The sequence below is a fragment of the Sprattus sprattus genome, assembly GCF_963457725.1.
Source record: "Sprattus sprattus genome assembly, chromosome: 2".
NCBI classification, from domain to species: domain Eukaryota; kingdom Metazoa; phylum Chordata; class Actinopteri; order Clupeiformes; family Clupeidae; genus Sprattus; species Sprattus sprattus.
In genome coordinates, this window is record NC_137921.1 from 13,294,374 (window position 1) to 13,314,700 (window position 20,327).

Genomic DNA, 20,327 nt, shown 5'->3' on the forward strand with positions numbered 1-20,327 from the left:
ACATTAACACCAAGCATTACGTATGGTTGCATTAACACCAAGCATTACATAGTGAGTGAGGGTAAGCCAATGTTATGACATACTTGTTTTTTGGAATAACATTTATTTTATGATCACATGTGACGTTTTTCTTGTGGTAATGGAAATGTATACTACCGTTCGAAAGTTTGGGGTCACCCAGACAATTTCATGTTTTCCATGAAAACTCACACTTGTATTTATCAAATGAGTTGCAAAATGAATAGAAAATATAGTCAAGACATTGACAAGGTTTGAAATAATGATTTTTATTTGAAATATAAATTTTGTTCTTCAAACTTTTAAAAAAGGCTGCATTTTCAGCAATTACAACATTGGAGACCTTTGGCATTCTAGCTGTTAATTTGTTGAGGTAATCTGTAGAAATGTCACCCCACGCTTCCTGAAGCACCTCCCACAAGTTGGATTGGCTTGATGGGCACTTCTTGCATACCATACGGCCAAGCTGCTCCCACAACAGCTCAATGGGGTTGAGATCTGGTAAAAGTGTGTCCACAGGGTATGGCATGGCGTTGCAAAATTGAGTAATAGCCTACCCTATTTAAAATCCTTTTTACCTTGTACAAATGTCCCACTTTACCAGCCCCAAAGCAGCCCCAGACCATCACATTACCTCCACAATGCTTGACAGATGGCGTCAGGCACTCTTCCAGCATCTTTTCACCTGTTCTGCGTCTAACAAATGTTCTTCTGTATGATCCGAACACCTCAAACTTTAAATTCGTCCAGAACACTTTTTTCCAAATCTTCCTCTGCCTGTGTTCTTTTGCCCATATCAATCTTTTCTTTTTATTGGCCAGTCTCAGATATAGCTTTTTCTTTGCCACTCTGCTTATAAGGCCAGCATCCCAGAGTCGGCTCTTCACTGTAGAAGGTGACACTGGCATTCTGCGGGCACCATTAAAAAAGCGGCCAGTTGAGGACCTGTGAGGCGTCTATTTCTTAAACTATACACTCTAAGAGAGTAGTAGACACCGTTGTAGGAAAAGTTCAGTTTCTTCACAATTTCTCACATGGAATAGCCTTCATTTCTAAGAACAAGAATAGACTGCCGAGTTTCACATGAAAGTTATCTTTTTCGAGACATTTTGAGAGTATAACCGAGCCCACAAATGTGATGCCCCAGAAACTCAACTACGTAGCTCAAATGAAGGCCAGTTTTATAGCTTCTCTCACCCGCAAAACAGTTTTCAGCTGTGCTAACATAATAGCACAAGGGTTTTCAATGGTTTTCTAGTCATCCATGAGTCTTCTAAGGCAGGGGTTTTCAACAGGGGGTCCGTGGACCCCTGGTGGTCCGCGACAGCATTGCAGGGGGTCCGCGACATGAGTCTATGTTGATCAGTTCACCAGTGAATTTTTATAAATTTGCTTTGTAATTTCAACACATTTAGTGCTACAGGCGGAATATGTGCGCGTGGTGGCGGCGGTTAGTGATGTACCTTGATAACTGCACATACCGTAAATCCTCAAATAGTGGCCGGGGCTTGTATTTACTTAGGCTGCACAGCGCACCGGCCTTTATTTGTGGCAGGCTTGTATTAGGGGCAGGCCTTTATTTCTTACTTATCTTCTGCTATAGAATTGTATTATTTAAATAATGGGCATAATTGCAGTAGGCTAATATAATTCATTGCATATATGCGTTCAACACTTCCTGCACATCGTGTAGCGCTTTAGGTCGGGGTGTCAACGTAAAAAATAAACATCGGAGTTATGGTCTCCACTGTCAGTCACGGAGGAAAAGATTTCCAAAGCCTTGAATTTAATCATTTTTCTAGACACTCTATTATGCTTATCGCGGACTGAAAACATTTATTAAACGAGCTGGTCTGATATCCAGCCTAACTTTCTTTCTACCTCCACCTGCTAGTCGTAGGCTACCCTATCGCATTCGTCTCGGGTCAATGTCAAACTTCTTTGCTGCTTTTTCTCCCGAATGTTCTTCAGCAATCAGCATACACCATCTCTTTGAATTTAATATCAAAGTTTCGTAAGTCTACTACTGCTTTATGATCCCTTCTGGAAAAAGTAACCTAGCCAACTAAAACGTTACAGATAAACAACAGTAGGCTATAAGATACGTGCATTTAGGCTAAACATTCGCCTAGTAGTCCTACGTGGGGAAATTTCTTTTTTTTAAGAACCCGGTCCCATTTCTCCTTAAAGGAAAATTATGGGGGATATAAAACAGACCAATTGGACCACAAGGAACACATTTCTGAAAAAAAAAAAATATTCTACCCCCAATATTCTACCCCCAAAGATCTGTAATGTGACATATATGTTACATTGGGCATTTATGGTAAATGTATTCCTCATTTGAAAATAAATCAGTTTGACAGATTTTGACTTAGTAACACAGATTTGCCTTTTTATTTGCATTTTCACAACATATATCAACATTATAGGTCTGCTGGTTAAGTTTAACAACAATTTAAAAAGAGAGATTTGTTTAACAACACAAAAATGTGCAAACTGAATAAAAATAAATAAGACTGCCTCATATTGGAGGTCTACTCAACATGCTACTGTAGTTGTTCAAAACTGAGCAACAGACTTATGTAATGCACTTCAGAAAACATAAACATAGTGCAAAAGATTGTAAGACACAACTAGCCTAGGCCAAATGGTAACATTTGAAACAGTTTCTTTCCTCAGTGAAGCAAAGACGCACATCACATTTCTCACAGAGGGTGGTGGTTGCATTGATTTTGCAGTATTTGCAACGGCCACGCTTGTCACACTTCAGAGGCCAGTGTGCAACCTGGTCAGTGCGGACATCACTTGGGACTCCAACACGAACTCTCTTGGGTGGTGGTGGTGGTGGAGATAAGTTGTTAAGTGTCGGACGACCCCTTCTTGAATGCAAAAGGACCAGGCTAGTGGCAACCTCTGCCTGGAAGCTCCTCTGTTTCAGTGGCTTTTGGAAACCAAGTAGCCTACAGTCACGGCGATAAATCAACCATGCATTGACTAGGCCTAACATGATGGATTGCCAGAACAGGTACAGGTACCACCTTCGCGACCTCATGTGGTACTTGTACCTAGCAACGCATGCATCAAGGAGGTCTATCCCCCCCATGAAGGTGTTGTACTGCTTCACAATGTGTGGCCTGCTGATCTCCACAAAAACTCTCTGTGCTTTGCTCCAGCGTCGAGCTTTGTCTTGAGGCTCGACTGCACAGAAGGAGGATATCAGGGTGACAGACTTGTTGTCATACCACTTCACAATGACCATGGTTTCCTCTCTTTCCACCCTGGCATCAACTGATCCTCTGCCTCTCTTGGCAAGACTTTTATCATCTTCAAGCTGACAACCAGCCAAGCGATTGCTACGGATAGTACCTACAAAATAGATCTGTCGCTGCAGAAGCTTTAACACCAGTGCTGCTGAAGAAAACAAGTTGTCTGCAAAAACCTTGTAGTTCTGGTCTGATGGGAGTGCTTCACACAGCTTGACCACAACGTCACCTCCCATGCCAAGTACGGTTCTTCTCCCAGTGCCACCTTCATAGACCTCAAAATCATTGAGGATTCCTGACGAAGAGCAGCGGCCCCAAATCTTCAATCCCCAAGGGTGGGGCTTGCCCTTCACATACTGCCTTATTGGGCTGTGTGTCCCTCTGAAAGGCACCATTTGCTCATCCACAGAGTTGTGCTCCTCTGGGGTGATAGCCAGGCATTGTTTGCGAAACCTGTCAAGCCATGGGCGGATCTTCCAGCACTTATCGTCGACTATCCTGTTTGACAAATCAGTGTTGTCAGTGAAATGTAGAGATGTCAGTAGGGTCTGGAAACGGTTGCGTGACATGTTGTCAGCCACCATGGGACACCTTGTGTCATTTTCCCAGTAGGCCCGATTTCCCGACATTTGGCAAAGACCCATGCGCAGGTAGAGGCCAGTCAATACTTCCAGTTCTTTAACAGTGGTGTTAACATTGCAGAGACTATCAGATTTTTGTACACTATACAAATTGGTTTGTTCCTTCAGTAGCTCAAGCATTTCTACTGTAATGAACTGTCTGAAATACTCTAGAGGAGTGTGAAGATCGTCTGGAAGTGTGACACTCTGTCCTTTGAATGCGCACTCAGGGGGTTCAAAAGGTTTCTTTCTCCAAGAAAATAGTTTCTTTCCTTGGATGGTGGTATTTTGCTGCTCTGGGTTTATGTTTGGTGGTGGTGCTACTTCACTTGACTCACTACTCTCTGAGTCATCAGACCCACTTGACTCATCACTCTCCATGTCTTTATTGCTGTCTTTGTTGCTGGGAGTGTAATCAGGATCTTCAGGGTCTTCATCTGAGCTACCTTCACATCCCTCAAACTCACTGTCATCTCCAGTGATGATCTCCAGTGCATCCTGAACACTGTATCGTTTCTTGCTATTCATACTACAAAAAAATAAAATTACATTCAAGTAGGACCAACAATATTCTGTTTGTATGTTGTGAAAAGTTTCTCAGCTAAAGCAAAGGTGCAATTTCAGTACTGATATGCAAATGTATTTCATAATACATTTTATGATATTTTAGTTAATTTGACATAATTTTTTATGTTTACATTTGTTAAAAATATGTTTGAGTTGAACATCAGAAAAAGTATTAATTTAAAATATTTCAATCAGCTTAATATATTGAGCATTTCATTACCATTTTGCTTATTGTGACAAATATGTCACATGGCATTTTCCGAGACTATTTATGATTGAAAGCCCGATGTAACCTATATGTCACAACAGTATTTCCCTGACTTGTTTTGTATCAAATTGTTCAAGAAATGTGGTCAGAACAGGTTAAATGTAATATAGAACATCTTATTAATGCAACATAATTGTTAAATGGGTTGAAACTTACCTTTAATAACAAAAACAAGATTTTTTAAATTAAGCAGTTCTGTCATGTGTGGATATCATGCACACCACCATTTTGTAAATGTTGTCATGGGAACACAGATTAACAAATTGTCACATGACTGTAACATGGTGTACAGTAGATGTCACTTAGGGACTTCATGAGTTAAAGTCAAGGATAAAGCTGTATAAGGAACTTTCCAGAACATTAAAAGGGTTGGTGACACCTGTGTCACCATGGGTTCTTATGGGCTAAGAGAGTAGTAGACACCGTTGTAGGAAAAGTTCAGTTTCTTCACAATTTCTCACATGGAATAGCCTTCATTTCTAAGAACAAGAATAGACTGCCGAGTTTCACATGAAAGTTATCTTTTTCGAGACATTTTGAGAGTATAACCGAGCCCACAAATGTGATGCCCCAGAAACTCAACTACGTAGCTCAAATGAAGGCCAGTTTTATAGCTTCTCTCACCCGCAAAACAGTTTTCAGCTGTGCTAACATAATAGCACAAGGGTTTTCAATGGTTTTCTAGTCATCCATGAGTCTTCTAAGGCAGGGGTTTTCAACAGGGGGTCCGTGGACCCCTGGTGGTCCGCGACAGCATTGCAGGGGGTCCGCGACATGAGTCTATGTTGATCAGTTCACCATTGCATTTTTATGAATTTGCTTTGTAATTTCAACACATTTAGTGCTACAGGCGGAATATGTGCGCGTGGTGGCGGCGGTTAGTGATGTACCTTGATAACTGCACATACCGTAAATCCTCAAATAGTGGCCGGGGCTTGTATTTACTTAGGCTGCACAGCGCACCGGCCTTTATTTGGGGCAGGCTTGTATTAGGGGCAGGCCTTTATTTCTTACTTATCTTCTGTTATAGAATTGTATTATTTAAATAATGGGCATAATTGCAGTAGGCTAATATAATTCATTGCATATATGCGTTCAACACTTCCTGCACATCGTGTAGCGCTTTAGGTCGGGGTGTCAACGTAAAAAATAAACATCGGAGTTATGGTCTCCACTGTCAGTCACGGAGGAAAAGATTTCCAAAGCCTTGAATTTAATCATTTTTCTAGACACTCTATTATGCTTATCGCGGACTGAAAACATTTATTAAACGAGCTGGTCTGATATCCAGCCTAACTTTCTTTCTACCTCCACCTGCTAGTCGTAGGCTACCCTATCGCATTCGTCTCGGGTCAATGTCAAACTTCTTTGCTGCTTTTTCTCCCGAATGTTCTTCAGCAATCAGCATACACCATCTCTTTGAATTTAATATCAAAGTTTCGTAAGTCTACTACTGCTTTATGATCCCTTCTGGAAAAAGTAACCTAGCCAACTAAAACGTTACAGATAAACAACAGTAGGCTATAAGATACGTGCATTTAGGCTAAACATTCGCCTAGTAGTCCTACGTGGGGAAATTTCTTTTTTTTTTATTGCAAACAGCCCATGAGATTAGCCAACAATATTATATAACATAATATTAAACATGAGGAGAACATGTATTTGTGAAATGCATTCAATTAAATTGTGATGCCTACTTTGAGCCGACGGACTGATGCTGGTAGGCTACAGTAATATACCGGTAGGCTACTTTATTTTACCCCTGGCTTGTATTCGGGGCCCGGCCTTTATTTGTCCGTATGGACCACTACCCCGGCTACTATCTGAAGCCCGGCTTCTAATTGAATCCCGGCCTTTATTTGAGGATTTACGGTATTTAAGAGTTATAGGCCGAATATCTGTGCGGAGGGAGGGGGCGTGGCGGCGGTGGTTACAAACACGCACGCACATGGGCCGCAAATTACTCTATAGTCAGAATGGTAGTCCCTGGGTCAAAACCAGTTGTAAACCCCTGTTCTAAGGCGATTAGCAAACACAATGTACCATTAGAACGCCGGAGTGATAGTTGCTGGAAATGGGCCTCTATACACCAATGTAGATATTTCATTAAAAACCAGATATTTCCACCCAGAATAATCATTTACCACATTGACAATGTATAGAGTGTATTTCTGATTCATTTAATGTCATCTTCTTTGAAAAAAACAGTGCTTTTCTTTGAAAAATAAGGACATTTCTAAGTGACCCCAAACTTTTGAACGGTAGTGTATATATTTTCTTTATTTGCTAATTAAAGACTGCATTTGACTAACAGTGCATGGAATTTACATCAGCCCCTTACACTTATTTTAAATAAGGGTGCCCGTACCTCAGGTCATTAAACTAAGTCTGGGGACATCATACTATGGGAAATTGGCATATTAAGCACTGAAAACATACAAAAGTCGTATTTAAGCAATACAGTAAGACAGGATCTGAGTTCACCCGAAATAATGCAGGCGGCAGACAGACTTACAAAAATGTGTCAAAGCTTTAGGAGGCTGTAATTGCTCGTAGCTTGACTGTTCTCCCCCTTGTACGTCGTCTTGGACAAAAGCGTCTGCTAAAATGTAAATGTTATTGATTAATTCCCATTGACTCAAGCACTGCTGAAATTGAAGTATGCTCTGTGTCATTCAACCACATATACATGGAATTAATTCCCAACAGTGAAGAGGCTGGGTGATAAATGGTGTTCGGGTAAAAACAGCCTAGAGTTTTACAATATGATTCCTGACCTGATTTCTTTTCGTGGGCCTTGAAAAAAATATCCTCCTTCTCTATTGATGTTTTTCATTCTCTCCTACACAATTTCAGTTAAACCAAAAGCATATGGTTGGCCGATTTAATTTCTATAAAGATCTATTTTAGCCGCCAAGGTTAACCTACAGTTGGCAGTATAAAAATACAACCATGTGAATGGTGCTTTCGTCATAGCACAAGGTTTTGAAATCAGAACGCCTCCCCGCATGCCACATATAAAACCGAGGCAACTTCTCGATTCTCCCATTCGCTGAACGATGCGTGGAGACTCAGGCGCACCGCTTTTACGCACTACAATTCATTCCAACGAAAGTGTTGAATAGACCTACTTAAACACGTTTACACACCAGCAAAGCATAGCTGTTAGTAAAAGTCACTCACTGCGTTTACCAATAAGCCATTATGGAGGAGAATCTAACTTTGTCTGGTCGTGATTACTTGGACTTACACATTTATGCGCAGAAACTTCTGAAGCATGGAAACCTCTCTTTTTCGGCTAACGCGAACACTACAGAGGCGGCAATCCAGGAAGATAGCTTGGATGTGAACACTGATATCTACTCCAAGGTGCTGGTCACTGTAATATACGTGATTCTTTTTCTGATCGGCTGTTTGGGAAACTCTATCACATTATACACTTTACTCACAAAGAAATCTCTCCAGAACCTCCAGAGCACGGTTCACTATCACTTGGCGAGTCTCGCTATTTCGGACTTGCTCATCCTCATTCTCAGCATGCCAATCGAACTGTACAACTTTATCTGGGTGCATCATCCGTGGGCTTTCGGTGAAGCCGTCTGCAAGGGTTATTACTTTCTCCGCGACGGCTGCTCGTATGCCACAGCATTTAACATCACCAGCCTGAGTGTGGAACGTTACATGGCTATCTGTCACCCATTCAAAGCCAAGAGTATCATGTCTCGAAGCCGGACCAAGAAACTCATCACTGGGATGTGGGTAGCCTCTTTCCTTCTGGCAACGCCAATGATCTTTACAATGGGACAGCGATTAGAAAACTCTGAAAAAATATGTACCACAATCGTGTCGTCTTTCACAACTAAGACAGTCATACAGGTGAGTAATGATAAGCGCAGGCTTAGAGTGGAGATATCACTCTCTGCTTCGCATGTGTGCATAATTTGAAGAACAACTGAGAGATAGGTGGTCAATTAATTTGGACTGCCATAAAAGTGCAATAAATACTCTTAACTATGGTTATGATTTACAACACTATATTACAACTCCCACACCGGGCAATACTCCTGCACTGATGCTCGTATTACCCCGTTTAAGTAGAGATCGGAAGAGAGAGGGCTAGATCACAGTGAAACAAGACAGTGGCCTTTGGTCCTATGACCTGTAATCTGAATCTTCGAATAAAAGACAATATGATGTTTTACAGTGTTCCTCCTAACTATGGCTGCCAAAACCCACCCCCCTTCGAAACTGATAGATAGCTCTACTGCAAGCAGCCCTTCACTAATGCCTGCAAAAGGACGGCAATTGCCCCAAGCACCGTAAACCACTGCTGTATATTTAGGATACGATAATCTATCCATTCTTATATAATATAATGTAAAAATAGGTTTCAGTTAGACAATGGGGTCGCTAACCTAAACATCTGGGAAAGGTTTATTTATCTCTGCAGTTGGCGTTCAACAAGTAGTTTTGGCGCTCACAGAAATGAAAGGATTCATTGAATGTGAGGTTGATTTTTAAATTCTGTACAATGTGTATTGACATTGTAATGTGACATTTTCTTTGGCCTCGCTCCTCTCCTGTGTTCACTGCTTGCACTCCCGCGCACACTCACGTGCGCAACACAAATGAGACAGACTGAGGGTAATAACGTCATTCATGATCACACAGATATGTAGCTCAGCATTTTGAATAGAAGCATGATAAATGAAATGGAAAAAAAAACAATGCTGAGAGATCAGTCGGTAAACATAGACAAGAAGTGTACTAAACACAACAAAAAAACTGCACTTTGATGTGGATTGGGAGGTCAGCTTCTATTTACCATGAAGGGGCAAAGACCACTGCAGCAGTTCATTGCTACAAAAACAGATATCTTGAGCCACATGCTCTTTGGTTTGTAAAGACTGCTACAAATAGACTTTGAATTGTGAGTGGTTCTCATGTAAGCTAATTGTATTCGGCTTCATAGCTCTTAATCACTCACATGAAGCAGTAAGCCCTAATGAAACACATTCTCAACATCAGCAACACAGTGTGCAGTCCTGTAGAGAAACAGAGAAAGAGGTAGTGTGAGAAAGAGAAATTATACATCTTTGTCTGATCCCTCCCTTTTTGGTTTGAACTTAAAGGTAGCGTCTGTGATTCTGGTGAAGTGAAAGTTTGTTGATATTTGAGCTTTAAAGGTAAATTACACTCCTCCCTTCCATGTCATATTTGAGCTCAACAGCCAGTTAAATTACACTACTCCCTTCCATGTTCGATCTATAGCCATTGGGTTTGTTTCCCATTTACAGAGCCAGGACTGTGTACGAACTCTGGAGTTTTTTTTTAGCATAGGCTTACATATTGAACAAACAGTGAGGAGCAAATCACTGAATTTGACAAAAAGTGGATTGTATTACAATCACAGACTGGACCTTTTAGTGTTTGGTGCCAGAATATATGTATGTCTGTTTTCATATATGGCATGTCTTGTCCTGTCACAGTAGATCTCTTACAGTAATATTCTGACTCAGAAATACGCCCATCCTGTGTGTCCATACAGTTCCCCTTGATTCGTTGCTTACAGTGTGCATTGTGCACGTGTGGGAGTTGTTTGGATGTGATTTTTTAATGCAGGCAATGGAGTGGTAAAATAAACAGCTGGGGGCGCTTACTGGGCCTGGGAGACAAAAACATAAACAGATCACTTTGACACAGCTGCATTTCTCACTTGCTCTAAATGTGAGTGGAGGTGTGTTTGTTTTTCGTGGATTGTGAGAGATTGATGGAAAGGTTGAGTAACAGGGAGATGGAGAATGAGTTAAAGACACAAAATTAGTTAAGAAAGATGTGAGTTGAACAGTAGATAGACACAGTTCTGCTCTAGCTCACTATCTTTTCACAGTTGCTGACTGATGTCATTGTCACACTGCAGCGGTTTCAAATTGGCCATGAAATTAGTCTGCTTGGTTTTGCAATGTGAACAGATAAAAGTACATACACTAGTGATGAAATATTGGCTCCTTTCACTGGCCTCAGAACCAAATTTCCAATCTCAAAAACTAAAATAGAGGTAGACCATATTAAATGGAAGTATTTTTTTTGCCTCTTCCAGGTTTCAAAAACATTATATATTTCTGTGGCATTTGGTAAACACACAATAATTACGCTTAAAACTAAGCGAAAAGTTAAACTGCTCTACTTTTTTTTCAGTTGCAGTGTCTTTAACCTGTCAAAATGAATAATGAGAAGCTCATGCACAACACCTATACCTATGCATCTTTGGTTAAGCATTAGGCTACTCTACGCAGGACAAAGACCCATATTCTGTGAGGACAGAGTGTATTGCTTTAGTGCAGAGCAGCCTGGTTAAAGTTATCCCCAGATCAGTTAAAGACAGGCCAGTGTAACGGGGCTACTGATAACAGTGAAAAGGAGCAATGTGGTTGTCGTCCAGGTAATACAAAAATCGATCATATGGGCAGCTATGCGGATGAAGTTGTGAAAGTGTGAGCAGAAGGTCACATAGGTGATCTAAGTTTTTTTTAATTTAATGTCTGCATGTACTTAGCTTTCTTGTTTTAACCTCAAGTGTGAATGCTGCTATTAGCTGATCTAGATACTGTATGAATTCATTACCCTTGATAACCCTAGCCCAGATTCAACCCATGAACTTGGTGAATATGGGATATGCAGTGCCAGATTCACTTTATAACGTCTTATTTCAGAAGCTTGGTCATAACGCTTTAACTGGCCTATTAATCAATCCTCTCTATTGATCAATTTGCCCTATCTGTTTCCAAATAATTTCTAATTTCTATTTCATAGTTCTTTTTCATCCACACAGACATGTCTTTTTAATTATGTAGAGATGTAGAGTTGTTGTACTGAAAAATCCCTTTGATACCCATATATGCTTATAATTTCTTCATTTATGATTCAGAGACACAATTCCACAAGCTGGTCAGTGTGCACACCAAGGAATCCATTTGTAGCAATCCCAGTGGAGTTTCTAGTAAAACCTAGCCTGACGATGTCATACTCATAATTCTAGTCAGAATATGAGTCTGAGTCTGCTCCATTGAGTTGTGATTATGGGGCGTGTTTCAACGAACCAGGAAAGAAAATGCCTCTTCGTTCAATTGGATACCTTGAACTAATCAGAGCAACGTACTATGACCATCTAATACATTCAACTTTTACCGGATCCCGTAGGAAGGACGGCAAAGACATCTTTACGATCTACAAATGCCTTGATTGGTTTCTTTGTTCCTCTTTCAAAGTTAAGGGGCTGTCGAGGTCTTCTAAAACCGACTAGCTCTCCAGCGGCAGCCATGTTTGTTGAACACGAACTTGAACTGAGCGCCCTTGGGTGACGTGGTTGATTACGTTACTGTTCATCATCTGTCGATCATCGTATAAAGCCCGCCCTGGCACTTTGATTGGCTGTACTGTTTTCTACCAGGAAAAATGTCTCCCCAACGGCCGAAGAGCCAGACCGAACTTCCCGTCCAAATTTTTTTTAAAACCTGCAGTATGACATGAATTTAGTCAAAACACCAACAGCTGAAATTTTCCCTCTTCCCTCAGGTCTCTATATAAGTCCCTGTCCTCCTCCTGTGCCTTTTTCAGTCAGAGATATCCACTGCAAAATCAAATTGTGAAAATAAATAATATATAACACTGTATCTTATTACTATCATTTTAATGTCATATGTTGAGATACCTCATCTCCGCTGGAGGCTATGATGTCTCTAATTCAATGAAAGTCTCAATCATTGCTATGATTGATGGTTGTCAGAGTTTCCTCTCTTAAATTTCACTTCATGTCCTGCAAGTGTCCTGGAATGAAAGGAATGAGAATCCAGGATATGCGTCCTTGTCTGTGGAAAATAGCTTTCCCATATACTGGATTTGTTTATGCCATCAAAATTGAATCTTGTTTGAAGAACTTTCTAATAGCATTTCATAAGAACCTGCTTGTTAACATTCTGACTAAAATTTGCATTTATATTTTTCTGCCATAGCATTTCAGCCTCTATACCCACAATCGCAGACCTGGTTACACTCTGAACACAAATGCATACACTCATGTTGTTTTTATATCACACATTCACACACACGCACGCACGCACGCACGCACGCACGAACACACACACACACACACTCACACAGACACACACACTCACACACACACAATACCACCATTACAAACACAGTGGAAGCAGGCAATAGCATGGTGCTAATCACAGCAGGGGAATATCATTTGCAATATAGCAGGTGTCCATTATTCCACTACCCCGTCTGATCGCTGGGGACCTCCCTGGGGGGGTGTATCAAACCATCAGTGTCCACCAGAGGGAAATGGCAAAATGAAAAAAACTGCAGTGATGTAAAACACATTTGAGCTCTCCTGATGTTGTTTTGTTCTGAAAGGAATTCATGGGTCATAATACAATTACTTTTCCATTACAAACAACAACAAAGCAAAAGAAAGAATACTACAAACCATTATTCTTATTTCTGTTGTGGTGATGGCAATGAAATTGGCGATTTGTCGATAAAGTCATGTGAGGGACCAGACGGTCACCCCGCGTTATTTTTGGGATGTGTTGACTGAACTTGGTGAAGATGTGGGGAAAAAACACTGCACAGGAGATGGCGGCTTTTGGCTTAACAAATATATCAATTTATCAACAAAGGGGGAATATAAACCCCAACATATATGCCCATAAAATAAATGAAACGTACAGGCCATACTCAAAGGCACTTAAAGTCACCTGCACCTGGGCACCTGCTTGTCCAACTGAGGCCCAATCATAGGAACCTACTCTACTCAAGCCAGGCCCCAAAACATGCACCGTGACTCAGCCTGAAGCTAAGTACATACACTGGCCTTACAGAAAACAATCACATACACTAGACACACAGACAAGGCATACAGACCAAACACAGAACAAAGGCACAAAATACACAAAACAAGGCCAAGTGTTTTACCTAAATGCACAAAAGAAGTCCTCTGTCTTAGTGTTCTCTCTGTTTTTCTCAACCAGTCTCCCCTCATGAAAATGAGGCACTCTTTAAATAGATCAGCCACGTTGGCTTAATTAGGTTCAACATTGGATGCAGGGGAGCCCGAAACCTAACCATAATGGTGGGGGAGTCCAAGAGTCTTAAAGGGCACCATCCCTTCTTGCCACGGTGGGGAGGGGGGGAATTCACCTTCTCACATCATATTTTCATAAAATAACCTGTTACTACTATCAAACTGTGCACTTCAAACACAGGAGCATTACAATCCATACCAAGGTTTACTCTGCTCAACCTCTCTTAAAGCAGCAGTAAGGAGATTTGGTGAGCAAGGTATTGGCGAGGTATTGGCGTGAATATTATATTTTTGTGGGGTGTGCTGTCCTAACAGGTGTGTTTATCTGTCCTTTATGTGACCATGTACCATCAAGATGAATTTGAAGATGATACCAAAATTAGTTGCCCATAAAAACATAACTCAAAAGCAACAAAATATTTTGTACTGTTGCTTTAAATGTCATATTATGGGCTAGTAAAATAATGTATTCTAAGTGAATATTTGATAAAATAGTAGGTTTCCAATCAGATATATCCTTTGGCATACACTATACAAGGCCAGAAAGCAGTCCCATGGTTGGAGTTGCAGAGCATGCCAATGTGATATTCAGATATTCGGATATTCTTCCGATGGACTGATGTTTGCACTTCATTATTAGTCACTTTTCAAAGAGGTTTGACAGAAACTGGACAAAGGTTAAGCAATAGAGAGACTAGGAAAAGAACAGAGATCAGATGAGTGGTCTGACAGCAAGAGTTGAACTCACCATCCGAGTGGGTGGAACAAAAAAGTGGTGTTTCTGGCAAGTCAGAAATTCAAAGCAGCATGGGCAGAACCCCTGAAACTGAGGGCTTTCAGCCCAACTGAAAGTGTATTTGCCAGTGTTTGTGCCAGGGCACACTGGCTGCTGCAGTGTTTTTTTTGTGTTTATTTTTTTGTTGGACTGAATGGGCTTGACAACAACTTTGTCGTGAGTTGGCTGGGAGCCCTCAGATGAGTTTGCGGCAATGTCAGAAAATTACATGCCAATCACATCCCCCTGTTGTAAAAAATATGGGTCATATTTAAGACATTTCTGTGTACGAAACAGAACAATGGAACCACAGAGATCTTGGGCGTAATCAATGCGTGGCATGCTCACGGTGAGACTTAAGTATGGCACATTTCGAGGCAAAACATAAAGACACAGCCTATACCCTAAATAGTATTCTGCCCTACAAAGCAAAAAGGCAGAAACTGCACAGAGCACTAAACTGAGAAAAATGACCTTAAAGTTATCTTGTTGTCCAGCCCAAGTAGTTGTAGGTAGATTATTGGACATGAGGCAGTATTGTAACTCCATATAACCTTATTATTTTCAGATATTAGTAATTTTATTATTTTTTGTATTTTACCCCCTTTTTACAGTTACTGTATTTTTGCTCTGTATTACTTTGTATTACTCCTACTTCCGAAGGTTCCATACCAAGTAAGAAGGCAGTAACTTAATACAGTAATGGCGTTTACTGCCTTTTTGCTTTGCTTTACTAGCAGTTTTTGTAGTTACTGTACAAACACCCAACAATTTTCTCCAAAACGACATACATTTGAGATGAGATGTTTTGTTACATGACAAAGAATGCTTTGAATGTTACAAAAAACACAATAACTCATTTTCGCCAAAAAATGCAGTTACTGCCTTTTTGCTTTGTAGGGCAGTATTGGTATCTGGGAACACCTAACATAAACAAACAAAACTAAATCATCTCCTTATGATGCTGGCCAACTCTGGTAAAATTGCCTACATCCTCAGTTGGACAGATCATGTGATTCTACTCCTGTAGCATAATGGCAAGAGTGTGACTTAGGCAGTATTATTTTGCCTAAGTCAAAAGACAATATGACTTAGGCATTTTAACAAGCTTTTCAAGAAGAATTAAGTCTGTGTAATTCAAATGCAATGTGGCTAAGCAAATTTGATAACCCATCTTTTCCACAATATTTCTCTGTGCAACTGAATGTTGCCAGGGAGCTTTCTAGTACATTGACCTTGATAAAGGTCCTCTTAACAAATGATTTACCTTTACATCAATTGCATAACTACAAGTGCCATAACCCCAACATAGGTGGAACAGGATTTGACACCTATCAACAGCTGGGAATTCCTATTTTGTTGGCTTGGGTAAGACTTTATACAGTCTCCCAACAGTGCATGGTATTCAAAAGAGCATCCCTGGCTCTAGGCCAAACTAGGCTCACACTCATTCATTCACATCCCAATGCCTCTGTCAACTTAACTTAACCTGCCCTCTGTCACTGCTCTTTTAGAGAGCCACGCATTTAACTAAGACATAGTAGGGTTAGAATAAGATTATATATTAAATGGGCATCCATTTTTCTTCATCTGAGAAAGGGTACTCCTTTTCACAGCTGAAGTATGTCTGAAATATGTCTGAAAGACCTCAGAGGGAATCTCTTGTTCTCTGCGGAATCTACACTGGGGTTATGGAAGGGGGATCAGAGAAGGATAAGATGTTCCATAATGTTCCTTTAAAACGCTCCCCCAAATTAGACCATTGATGTCTCAATGTCAGGGTTTGCAACACAACTCAATTTTATCGACGGGCTCTGGCCCAGTCTTTGATGTTTTGATGAAAACAGGTCGCTATTTTTTTAAAGAATCTTCTTTTTGGCTTTTTTAAAGAATCTTCTTGAGTTGGCAGCTACTAGGCATACTCTTAGGAGAGAGATCTCTGGGATCTATTCATGCATTCTTCAAGTTCTAGTCTATTTCTAGTCACATCTATGGTGTTGTTACGGAACATTTAGTCAGTTTTTGTATACTGATTATTCTACAAGCATTTGGACATCATGGAGTGCCTAGTGAGACTAGTGAGATAAAAGTGAGATAAAAGTGAGATAAAAAAGGAAGCAACGCTTGACCAGAGAGTAACCAAGTAAAGTAAATGACAGAGAGCAAGGGGCTGGAGTGGAATGAAGGTCGTGTTAGAGCTGGGGGAGAATTGAGACAGTGACAGATACATGAAACATTAAGATGAAAATAAAATGGCATAAAAATGAGCATAAAATGGCCTCTGACAGGTGAGGGTAAGCTTCTGGAAGCATTTAAGCGTTATGTATTAAAACCATGAACCGTCCTAATCCTACATGAGGTCTGGGGCCGGCACTCACCTTACCATCTGTCACCCTTGCAGGGAAGGCTTTAACACAGGCCACAGTTAGTGTTGGGTGAGGTTTCAAACAAGCTCTGTACAGAACCTCTCTGTACAGGAGCCCTCTGTAGACTCAGCTGCCCATATCATATTTTTCAATCTCTCCCAGAGTCCAGAAGGAAAAGCTGAGGGCCGAGGAAACGGAGCGAGGGAAGAGGGTCAGAGATGAATTATTCCTCAAAGATTAAAGTAAACTCACCACAGAATCTGTCTGCACCCTCTGCTACACCACATTTCCACACATGGATGGTCAGACATCTATTTTTCACAGCAGTTTGCAGAGACAGGAGAGAACACAGTCAGTGAAATGACTTTGTGGTCATGTGGTGACAGGAAAGAGAAAAACAGCACAGGGAACATGTCCTTGATTTGTATGCAGGTAGGGCTTTGCTTTAGCATAATTTAATTGACCTTCCCTATTAGGGTATTACGTCAGGCATTTACCCTTTTGAAGAGAAAGATCTCGAACACTGTCTGTAGTGGGGTTTGACCTTGTGCGTGCCAGCATCTCCATGAATTCCATGCAATTACATGAATACTGAAGAATAAAAGCTGGGGCCTGTAGAAAGTGTCAACCAACAAAGGACAGACTGAAGAAGTTACTGCCTCACGTAACCATGGTAACATTTTAGTCACAGCTTGGAGTGATCAGAGATGCATTTTGTGTTTTTTCCCCCTCAAATGTAAATTTTTGCTCTGTTTTTTTCAAATAATTTCTATGAATTATTTGACTATTTTTTAATTTCCCAATCTGCATTTTTTTTTAATGTTTTTGTAACTGAAGGTATGTGCTCATGTATGCATTCCTTTTTAGAACTGTAAGTGTGATTTTGGCTAAATCAACACATGTGTATATTTATCAAAGAGTTTAGTATCGTGATGCCTCCAGACAAAGGCAATAATGAAAATGGTTGGTGTAAGCGTCTAGGTACCGAACCGAAGTCATACTATAGAGTAAATGTTGATTTGCACAGCTAGAAACCTATCGTCACCGCAACTCTGAGTGCATTTACAAGTGGAAATCATGTGCAAGTTTGTCTAAATCAATCTGAGAGAGTGAGGAACATTTCAATCAATCATTGATTAGATATTCTGGCAGGATTAGAATAAGTCGATTTAAATTCGCCAGAGTATCAAAAAGAGTTGGCGTTTGTCTTCAAAGTGCCACTGCAAAAAAGGGGGTTGGATGTAATTATTTAGCTTGATTGAAGAAGTCTCACATAGCAGTGGGAGATACGCAAATGGAGGAGGGAGAAGGAGGGAAATAAAAGACTTGGAATTGTACGGTTGAGTAATTTGATGAGAAAAATTACAGGGCTGTGGGGGGATTGGAAAAGTCAAAGCACTCTTGTGATAAGATGGCTGCTTTTCCGTTTGGACATACAAGGAAGCGAAATACTTTTGCAAAATAGTTTGAGATTTGCATTGAACCAGTGTTATGTCATAGTGTAGATGTTATCGCTCCAGAGTGCACATTCAACCCTGGGGCCTCCTCGGGGAGCAATGACAAAAGCAGCTTTTGAGTTTTTGACCTTTAGGGAGAATGGGCTCACATTGTTGGGTTTTTTGAGTGTGTTGCGTTTGTCTCACATACAGTCCTTGAAGAGCGTGGATAATACACATAGAGGAACAGGCGAACGCACACACACCCACACACACACACAGAGAGACACACACAGCAGAACAGGGACATGCACAAAAGGGGGCAAAGGTTGCTCGGGCAACTGTCCGTTTGCCCTCCTCAACTGAAGTTGCCCCTCCGAAGGAAATATATATATATTTTAAATAGTATTACGGCTGTAGAACTTCATGGAATCGCGGAGTATGTGCGCGGGGGGAGGGGGCGTAGCGGCGGCCATAAGTGATCGACCCTGTCAATTTCAGAGTTTCAAGTGATATAGGCAGAATATGCATCCAGGGGGAGTGGGCGTAGTGGCGGCGGTAACAAAAATGAACGTGTTCAAAATTGCTGTGCACGTCCCTGCAGCAGAAAGCATAAGCCTGTAAATGTTTTTCTGCTTGTGAGCATGCATTAACGCATGTTTGTCTGGGCCTTTCTGCCTTTGTCTGACTAAAATGTTAGCCAGCTGTACAAATGGATTGCATGTTGAAAGGAGGGAATGGTGACTTAAAGCTGCCTTAGTCATTACCACTGCCTTTGTGTGTGTTCTTATTTCACTAATCCACTAAATTATAATAAAAAACAGGGAGGAATGAGAACAGGAACAGTATGTACCATGTAGAAAAGTATTACTCACATGCATTGCCACTATTTGTGGTCAAAAGGTGGTTCAACATTCATTCATGAAAAAAAGTAGTAGGTGGCTAAGGCTCACTGACATCTCATTAGCGTCTCCTTTAGGCTCCTTTATCATTCCCGTGCCTCAGCATCACCTTGTTAAGGGAGGCTCATTATAGCACACGTGTTGTGCTAACCCCTGTTTGACCTCTTTCATTAAGCGCACACGATTTTGAGAGTTTGTTTTCAATGTCTTATTTCCTTGTGTGTTTGGTCCACTCCAAGCAATTTCAATATGTTAAAATGTTTGTATATAACACATTTTGCAAACATTTATCCACTGGGATCACAGTTGTTAAGCAGAGGGAATATCCAAGCAACCTCTAATTAGTGGTTGTAAGCAATGCTATGTTGGTGTGAAAAGGAAATGGTCTAGTATGTTCCCTAATTGATAACAAATATGTTGCTATTTTGTTACACATGATTTGGCAGCCTAGCTCGTAATGTATAGTTACCTCTCACACAAAGTATTTTGTGTTATGTAAGTAGAGCTGCAGTTATTACACACTTATAACATATGAATACATGCAGTTTAACTGGGACCTCCTCTACTCGATCTCCTCTGCCTAATAGTTCAAGTTCAAGTATTTATTTGTCAGATGCACAGAAAAAACAGAGTCAGACTGGGCACTGAAATTCTTAGGACAAGACACCGCACAGCAACCTACCATAGCATAACATACAATACCATAACATAACATTTAAGTACTTTGAACATAAATTACACATATAATAAACATATAATAAATCTACTAATATACAAAATATATATACAATAGAATCCGCTAAACATATAATACACATATAGTAACCTATACTAACCTAAAAAACCTATACTTACCTAAAGACAAATCAAATGTGCCTGTAATCAGGTAATATTACTGATAGTGCAAACAGTGGAAAACTGTAACATGTAAAGTGGCAAGACTGTATCACTGTCCATTTGATAAGAGTGGAGAGTCGCATGAGTTATGGCCTCTGGCCTCTTTCTGTCCCATTTCCCC

At 40.6% G+C, this 20,327-nt stretch overlaps 2 protein-coding genes across 2 annotated transcripts in view; one reads left to right on the forward strand and one right to left on the reverse strand.

The window, feature by feature from the left end:
• Nucleotides 1-2,659: 2,659 nt before the first annotated feature.
• Nucleotides 2,660-4,432, reverse strand: LOC308380936 (piggyBac transposable element-derived protein 3-like; the record flags this gene model as incomplete). Its single annotated transcript, XM_080858404.1, has 1 exon — nucleotides 2,660-4,432. The coding sequence occupies one exon, from the start codon at nucleotides 4,430-4,432 to the stop codon at nucleotides 2,660-2,662; it is 1,773 nt and encodes a 590-aa protein (XP_080714530.1).
• A 3,511-nt stretch (nucleotides 4,433-7,943) lies between these two features.
• ntsr1 (neurotensin receptor 1 (high affinity)) overlaps nucleotides 7,944-20,327 on the forward strand; it is a gene marked incomplete at both ends in the record, with an annotated part of 34,145 nt that continues 21,761 nt past the window's right edge. The window contains one exon of the mRNA XM_080833091.1: nucleotides 7,944-8,615. Coding sequence (XP_080689217.1) covers nucleotides 7,944-8,615 — 672 coding nt within the window. The remainder of the gene's footprint in view (nucleotides 8,616-20,327) is intronic.